Genomic DNA, 8,665 nt, shown 5'->3' with positions numbered 1-8,665 from the left:
CACAGACTTGGTAAAAGGCATACTCTAAGGTTCTTTCATGGCCCTTTCAGAGGACCATAAACTTGCTCTAAGCTACTTCTCCATCAGGTTAATAATATCACTTAGTTATTGTGGGCTGATCAGGTCTGCAATCTCATGAATGAGTGTAAGGCAAAGGCTAAATAAAAAGAGGCAAATGGAATGATTGCAGGGCTCCAGGAGGGTCAAACCCTTCTCACAGAATTTGAGATTCTCTCAGGGCTAAGACCAAGACCTTCTCTGGGTGGCCCATATTCATTTGGTTATCAGAAGAAAGGAGGAGCATACTCAAAAAGGGCAAAATCACTCAAGGACTTCTCCAAGTTAGGTATTAAATTAACCCTTAATAAGGATTAAATTAATCCACCCAGGAGTGAGATGCCTGAGGCTATAGTGTTAATCTAGTTGAGAACAGATCCAGGTATCCTTGGCTGTGATCTTGTCTTATCCTTTGAGGCTTTCCAGCTTCATCTGCCATTACAGGCTTCAGTAGGGATTAATGACTCAGAGGTTCACATACTATGAGTCTGCCATCCATTTCTAGACAAGGAGCCTAGGCCTTTGACAGATTCACAAGTGAAAATGAAAAGCCATTTGATTAATTTAAGTCCTGCTCAAGGCTGCTTCATAGTGGTCTCCATCACTTCTCCTTTCCTTTTCCCTAGTCATGCCAGATGTTATTCCCAGACAATTCTCCAGCAATTACGTGCCAAGGCCTGGATGCGGTGGCCACTGCCCAAAGGCAGCCAGGGCTGTGGGAGCCCTTGCCTGGAAGATGGGCAGTATTCTTATGCGCTGGCACCTGCCACACTGGAAAGAGCAGTCAGCTGCAGACCCTGGGCACCACATCAACTGCAATGGCTTGGCTTCCTAACTGGATGAGAACCATTGGTTTGTAATAATTTAGTTTGTATGTTTTCTAATCTTTTAAAAATCCTTAATTTTCTGTATTTTTCTTCAAAGAATTTTAGAGCATGATGGTACTTTACTAAATCATTGCTTGCTCATGTCAGTCAAGACTAAAATTCAAAAAAAGATGAAAATACAAAGGGTGAAGTTTTAAAGATAGCCAAGAGCAATTCTGTCATCTTCAACATTAAAAGACTTGTTTCAAAAACCTGAGTCTTTAAGGATCAAATCAGATAAAATATTTTTAAATTATAAAGTAGCAAAGAAAGACAGGATGTATATCTATACTTATATATATGATAGCTAACATAATTGTACTACTAATTTCTATTGGGTTATTATAAGGAACAGGTAATGTTTAATTGTTTGATCAATCTTGCATACCTATATCTGGTAATCTGAGCAACTACTTTGAAGATAACAATAAGTAGTACAACTATCATTGTTGATTTCCTATCATTTTGTTCTGAGATTCTGTATCATTTTTATAGTTTTTTGTTGTTATTTTGTTTTTGTTCTTTTATCTTTAAGATAAAAATAAATAAGTTATAAAGTACTACATGCAGAGAAAACATTAAGACAGTGATACCTACAATGACAAATACAAAGATGAATAAGAAAAAGCATTGCTGTGAAGTTTATAACCTAGATGGCTCACAACTTTTCTTCTGCTCTGACACGACTGACAGAACTCCTTCCCCTCAGTAACAGTGATTTTACTAGGATGAAACTAAGGTGTGGGTATGGATGAGGACAGAAAAACATGGAGTAGGAGAGGTAAAAGCAAATCTACAGCCATCATAGAACAAAAAAGTAACAGCACCAATGTCTTTGGGGAGGTGGCCAAAAGGATGCGTAAAATTTGGAAAGGGGAAAAGGGGGAAAGACCAAAGATATGTAGATGTTAAAGAATAGTTCCCATGTTGCCTGTTTGTAAGAGGGAACATACAGAATAGTACTTGTTATGAAGAGGAAGAAGTGAAGTGCTTAGCCCAGGGTCTGACATAGATCGAGTATTCAATATTCAGATATTTACTCATTCAATGACCTACCTGCTGAATGACTGTTCAGATTGAAGACCAAGGTGTGCTGTTTGGACTTATGATCTGCCACGAAAGCTTACAATCTGTCATTATTATTTTTTTGTGTACAGTTCTGTACATCCTGTTTATAGATCCTCAAAGTCTATTTTTTGGTATAGCAGATCTTGTTTATACACTACTGTAATTTTTGCTGATTGCATTATACAGTACTGTAGTTTTATGTTGTTATATGATGCAGTACTGCATGTAAGAGTTATGCAAATAAAAGCAAAGTCATCAAGTTGGAGTTTCCTTTGACCATTTCTTTGTTTTGAATATTGTACATACTACACACAATTGCTCATTTAGTGACCAATTCATTTATGGCCTAATTGAAGGAACAGAACTAAGTTGTGAAATGAGGAATATCTGTTTATTAGACTTGCTTTATTACTAGTTGAAGTTGTGATTCTGTATGCAGAAAAAATGACACCCCTAAAGATACTCATATCTTAATTTGTGGAATATGCAACCATGCTAAATTATCCAGAAAGGAGAATTAAGGCTTGAAAGGGAATGAAGGTTGCTAATCAGATTACTCATTTATTTATTTTTGTTCTTAAGCAGATGATTTAAAATAGGTAGATTATTCTGGACCAGTCTGGTAGACTCAGTTTATTCACAAGGGCTTTAAAAATACCAGCAGGAAGTTAAAAAGAACAGTCATAGGGAGATGTAACTCTTAAGAATGGTCACAGAGATGTAACTTTGCTGACTCCCAGCATGGAGGAAGCACCATTGGGCCAAGGAATATGTACAGGTCTTACAAATTGGAAAATTGAGGACATAGATGCACCCTTGAACCTTCAAAAAAGAACAACTGCTGAAGAATTTTTGTTAATTTTAGGCTTGTGTAATTTCAGATTTGGCCAATTTCTTGACCTATTTCCCATCTGGACAATTTCTAATCTGACTAATCATTCACAGATAAGTATTGAGGAACACATTATTTATAATTTATCTACTCAGTTTAATTTAAATTTCCTCTGTTTTTCATTTTTCTATTTTCTTTTTCTCCCTTTCTGTGGATCTACCAAAAAAGTTTCTTAGAATTTTTTTTTTTTACTCCACAAAGTTTGTATGTATATCTGTTTATATAGGTTTTTCTGTTGTTCTATATGTAAATAATTTATACCAGTCTACTGGTGTCATTTTTGCCAGTTCTAGTGAAATCTAGAAACCTTATCTCCCTTTATGTCCCTTTACTTTGCTAAATCACAATAGGGATTAGGGCTTCAAAATATGAATTTTGTGGGAATACAAACATTCAGTCCATATCAGCTATCAAATCATTTTTTTTAAAATACAGAGGATTTGCATATATTTTTTCCTTCAGTGTTGTCTTCTACCCAATGTTCTAAGAACCCATTTATTGTTTCCTGTCTACACAACTTCCTTTAGCTATTCTTTAGAGGATGGCTCTTGGCAACAAATTTTGTTTGCATGAGATCAATGTCTTGATCTCTTTTATACTCTTAAAGGATGTTTTCACAGTACATAGGAATTTGGGTTGACACATCTCTTTCAGCACATGAAAAATATTGAGCCATTTTCTTCTGACATACTTGGATTTTGATGAGAAATTTGATGTCATTTGAACTGTTTTCCATTTGTAAGTAAGGAATCATTTTGTTGTTATTTTATTTTTTTGAGACAGGGTCTCACTATGTAAATCAGGCTGACTTTGGATTCTAATGACACAAATATTAGATCTTATAGTCCAACAAATCCCTGATGTTTTGTTCATTTTTCTGTTTTCATATTGTATAATATTTATTATTGTATCTTTAGATTACAAATTTTTCTGTCTGTTCTCTCTATTCTACTGTTGAGCCACCCTCTGAACCTTTTTATAATGGTGGTTTTAAAATTTTTCAGTTCTAAAATTTCCATTTGGTTCTTCTCCATATCTCATATTTATTTTGTGAGATTTTCTATTTCTTTGCTGTAGCTTTCTAGTTTTTCTCTTAATACCAAAATGGAAGGTAGTAATAGTTATTTGTAGATGTATTTTTATGATTACTTGAAAACTGCCATATAATTCTAATATCCTTTTCATCTCAGTGTTGGCAAACATTATCTTTTTTCGTTCAATTTGAGACCTTTCTGGTGGTTTTCAATAGAAACCCAGATATTTTGGGTATTCAATTATGACTCTGAAACTTACATAAACATTTTAGTTGGTCTTCTCTAACACTGTTCCAACTGTCTAAGTACCGCCAGCAAGGAATCCAGGTTTCTAATTCTGCTTCTGAGGAGATCCAGGTGAGGTGAGGGGCTCTTAGTTAGCGTTGTGTGGGCATGGGAATTTGGACTTCCTACTAGGGCTGGAGGGGTAGGAGTATTTCCACTGATATCTTGAGTGGAGATTGCCTATTTACTGCCTAGAAGGGATGAAAGTTCTGATTTCTTATCTAGCCTCCTCTGATACTACCCCTGCAGAGATGCGGTTGTGCCTTGTTACAGCCTGGCAAGGTCAGAAGTTGTATCTTTTATTTGTGGTATTTTGTGGCAGGAGGGCAATTATTTTCTAAAAGGTTTTTGTCTTGCTAGACTGTCCCTTTCCTGATCCCATGGCTAAGAAAACAAGATTCTGGTAAAACTATTTAAGTTTACACCTGTTAGCATTTCTGGGTTGTTGTCTTCTTCAGCAACTTCAGCTCTGGGTGAAAAGGATGGAAAGGAAACCAGGGAACTCACTGTTATCTAAGATCACAAGCCTACCTGCCTTCTTTCCATTTTTTAAGAGTCTTCTTATGTTTATTTTATATGCAATCTCCAGAGTTTTAAGTTATAATTTGCAGGAGGAGTACAGAAAGTACATGTATTCCGTATTCTTGAAAGCAGAAGTCTAATCCTCTCAGTTTACATGGTCTTCACATATTTTAACATTAAGCAGTATTAGAGCATATATTGAAATAATATTTGTAAAATAATGTAAATTGCTTTAGAATGGGTCTAATGAAAAAACTGAATTTTTTCTTGATGTATCATGCTGCATTTCAATATCACTTAAACTAAAAATTAATGTTAAGTCCTTGGATTAAACACAAAACTTAGAAGGGTAGAAACACCTACAGACTAGCAGAGAACTAAGTTCTAGTTGTCTTCCACTGTCCAGTTCTGTGACCTTGGGCAGATCTGTAGGATCTCAGGATTCCCATCTCAATTCAGAATGTGGGCTATATTAGATAATAGCTAAGATTCCTTTTAGCTCTAACATTTTTGTTTTCATTGCATCAATTCTATTACTTATAAAAATATCTACAGCCAGGGCTGGTGGCACATGGCTGTGATCCCAACTTGGGGAGGCTGAAGCAGGAGGACTGCCATCATCTGGAGGCCATGCTTGCCTACATAGAGAGGTCAAGACAAGCCTGAACTACATAGTCATAGCAAGACACTGTCATAAACAAGCAAAAGTATGTGTGTAGGCATTTATATATCTAGACTTCCTGTAATAGGTTTGAAATGTTGGTTAAACCAAGAAACATTCTCAAAATCAGGTAAGACAAAGATAGCTGTAACTTTTGTAACCAAGTTCTAGGCACTATAGTAAAGGTTTTATAAATAGTATCTCATCTAATCCTCAAAACAGTCCATTGAAATAGAGGTTACATCTATTTTTGTGGATGGGAATATTGACTCACAAAGATTTAAAAAGATCCCAAAATATTTTGTTGTAAAGACATGATTTCAAGTCTGATTCCAGAGTAGATATTTTTGACAACTTTCATCCAATACTCTCTACTAAATTTGTTTTGCTTCTATTGAAGAAGCAAATTATTTGATAGAAATGGGATATTAAAGATTTGGAGTGGCTAAGGGATATTTTGTTTTCAATCTGTCCAATTATTATGATTTTTTGATAATGTAAGTTGTAAATACAGAAAATAGAAGCATGCAGCTAGTTCTGTTTATGCTTACTCTGTCACCTACCAGACATAATTATTCTTGAGAGTAAAGGAATAAATTGAGGATTATTTATTGTCGTTCCTCAGGAAGGAAAACTTAACTTGTCAACTTTCCATAAACTTCATATTTCAGAACCTCAAAGAAATACAACACCTTTATGTGCAAATTCTACTCACTTAGAATAGATAAGGAATGATTTATAAGACTATGTGAGCTAATCAAAGGTAGACATCAAGAAGAAATTAAGAAACAATGGTAAAAGGATAAAAGAACCAAAATTTAAAACTATAAAATGATTTAAGCAGTTTAACAGGATACTGGTTCCTAATGATATTTCATTAAAATATTATGTTTAAGGTAAATTCATTGAGGATGCAATATAAGTAAACTCTTTGAAGTTTTGACAATTTGTTGAGATATTATGTTTTCTTAGAATCAAAATTGTTGAAAAATATTTAATTAAAATTAATTAATTCTATACATCTCTAGAGATGCCTGGTACATATGTATGTGCCAAAAGACCTAAAAAATTGATAACATTATAATTAACATGGCATTGTGGGAATAGCACTATAAGAAGCCAGAACTACATTTATCCTAATTTTCTCTTTTTCTTTTACTGTGAAGTCCCCCTGGCTTTCTATTGGGCTTACTCTGTGAGATTTTCTGTTAATATCCAGGAGTATTCCTATGGAAGTTATTCAAATTTCACATTATTCTCAGAATTACTAAGACAACTAATTATGATATAAAGAATTGCCTCAATATTTCTTTATAACGAGTTAGGAAATTTGCTAAGAAGCTCAATAATGTTGTTCTGATTATCTGTGCTTTGTAGGAAAATGATTTTCTTTGCAGAAAGTTATCATGATTTTGGTTCACAGAAATTTAATTTTTCCAATAAATCCATTGTGTAGAGAGGACACTTTAGTGTAGAGAAGTAACTTTGTAATTATTTTTTAGTATTTATTGAAACTAAACAAAGTGTTATCTAGTTCAAACAAAATATTATCTAAGTCTTATATAGGACAGATAAAAACTGCTCAATTATGCATCAGTTAGAAATACAAATAGGGGTGCAGCTTTGTTCCCTGGTCACCCCACTGAATTACAGACCAGCATAATTTGAAAAACTACCAGTTAGTATAAAGATTCCTAGATTAAGGATCTGAAGACCTTGAGTCCCAATCCTGCCATCAATAAGGTGTAGTAATGAATCACTTTGGATCGAAATTCCTCATCTGAGAAAGAAAGCGATTGAACTAGGTCTCTTTAAATTCAAATAGTCAAGGGAACCGTTAGTACTATATATAAATCACAGAAATTCTGTATTTTATTGTCTTTTGTAAAAGTATAGTTTATTATAGGGTAAAATTTGCATGCCTACTTCAAAGTTCTAAGTGTCAGGATTTTTTCCTATGCCCTCAAAAATTTAAGAGAAAGCTACAGCTCTGGTAGAGTGTTTGCTTGGTACACGGGTCCAGGGTTTGATCCCCAGCACGGGGGTGGGGGGGAGGGGGGCACCTTAAAAAAAGGAGTTATGAGAAAACTGCAACACAACTACAAAAACATAAAACTACCCTTTTCTAAGAAATTTCGTCATTTCTTTTATCTTACTCCTTTTCAAATAATCATCACTTTTTCATTGTTCCGTTCAGCAGGCATACTGAATGCCCAGTCTCTCACAGGTACTGAGTTCAGTATGGAACGCAGAAAAGATGACAAAACAATATCCTCTCAAACACAAAAAGGTCAGGCGTCCTGAAAAACGTGCTCCTTCCAACAGAGCCTGTTGACTATATGTGATGCTGCAGGCTTTCTAATGATAGGTATGGTGCTACAAATAGACATCTTTTAAAAAACCAAACGAAATATGAGGGGGTACCCCAACAGAACTATATATTCAATATAATTCTATTTCCTTTAAGCAGAGTTGCTTTGTTGTAATTGATGTTTGATCCACTTGAGCGAAGAGTGTTTAGTTCCATGGAGTATGAAAGGCTTTGCTTTCCTCATTAAGCGTCTCTCCAATAGGAAGATGGTTCCACTGACAGGAGGAAGCCTTTCTCTCCAATGCCACCCACATTACCTGAGTGTTTACTGACTTCTTGCAATGGATTGGGGGTCAAGAGAGAGAAGAGCTTTGAACGAAGATGCCAAAAGGGGCCTCTGAGGATTTAGAAGGGAACTGTAAAAGGCACACCCCTGTAGACTTAAACCCCGGCTCTGACTCTAGCAGGTCCTTGGCTGTCTCCCTTTGTTACTCAGGCTGGTAGATCTCCCAGTTCCATGCACACCCACAGACCCACTCACTCCCCAAGATGGAGCCGCCATCCACCTCCTACTGTAGACATGGCCACCCTCCCACACCCACCCAACTGTTGACTCGCGTCCAAGACCACCACCATCACCCACCCCAACATTCTCTCCCAGGAACTGGCCTCCCCCCCCAGTCCCCGCCCCTCTTCTGAGAGCACCCAATGGGTGGAGCCGGGGCGGCGGTGGGCGGGGCCTGAGGCAGGCCCATTTAAAGAAAGGCAGAGGGCGAAAGGAGGCGAGAGAGGAGAAGAAAGAGAAACCTGGGGGTGAGGCGCCGTCCAATGACAAAGCCCAGGGGTGGGCGCCGGCCGCCATCTTGATCCGGGCGGCCCAAGCTCCGCGGCGTCCTCCACCCTCGGAGGGGGAGGGGCGGCGGCCGGGCGAGAAAAGTAGCGAGAGACGCGCGGCGCGAGAGGCGCCCC

The 8,665-nt window shown here is 36.9% G+C and overlaps 1 protein-coding gene across 1 annotated transcript in view; it reads left to right on the top strand.

Moving 5' to 3' along the window:
- Positions 1 to 685: 685 nt before the first annotated feature.
- The window catches only part of LOC106147760 (translation initiation factor IF-2-like), a gene marked incomplete in the record, with an annotated part of 12,059 nt that continues 4,079 nt past the window's right edge, over positions 686 to 8,665 (top strand). Inside the window, 3 exon segments of the mRNA XM_013510491.1 lie at positions 686 to 840; positions 4,190 to 4,274; positions 8,275 to 8,665. Coding sequence (XP_013365945.1) covers positions 686 to 840; positions 4,190 to 4,274; positions 8,275 to 8,665 — 631 coding nt within the window.

Source organism: Chinchilla lanigera, unplaced genomic scaffold (genome assembly GCF_000276665.1).
Source record: "Chinchilla lanigera isolate Chin_1 unplaced genomic scaffold, ChiLan1.0 scaffold00009, whole genome shotgun sequence".
Taxonomy (NCBI): domain Eukaryota; kingdom Metazoa; phylum Chordata; class Mammalia; order Rodentia; family Chinchillidae; genus Chinchilla; species Chinchilla lanigera.
This window is presented reverse-complemented; position numbering and strand designations above follow the sequence as displayed.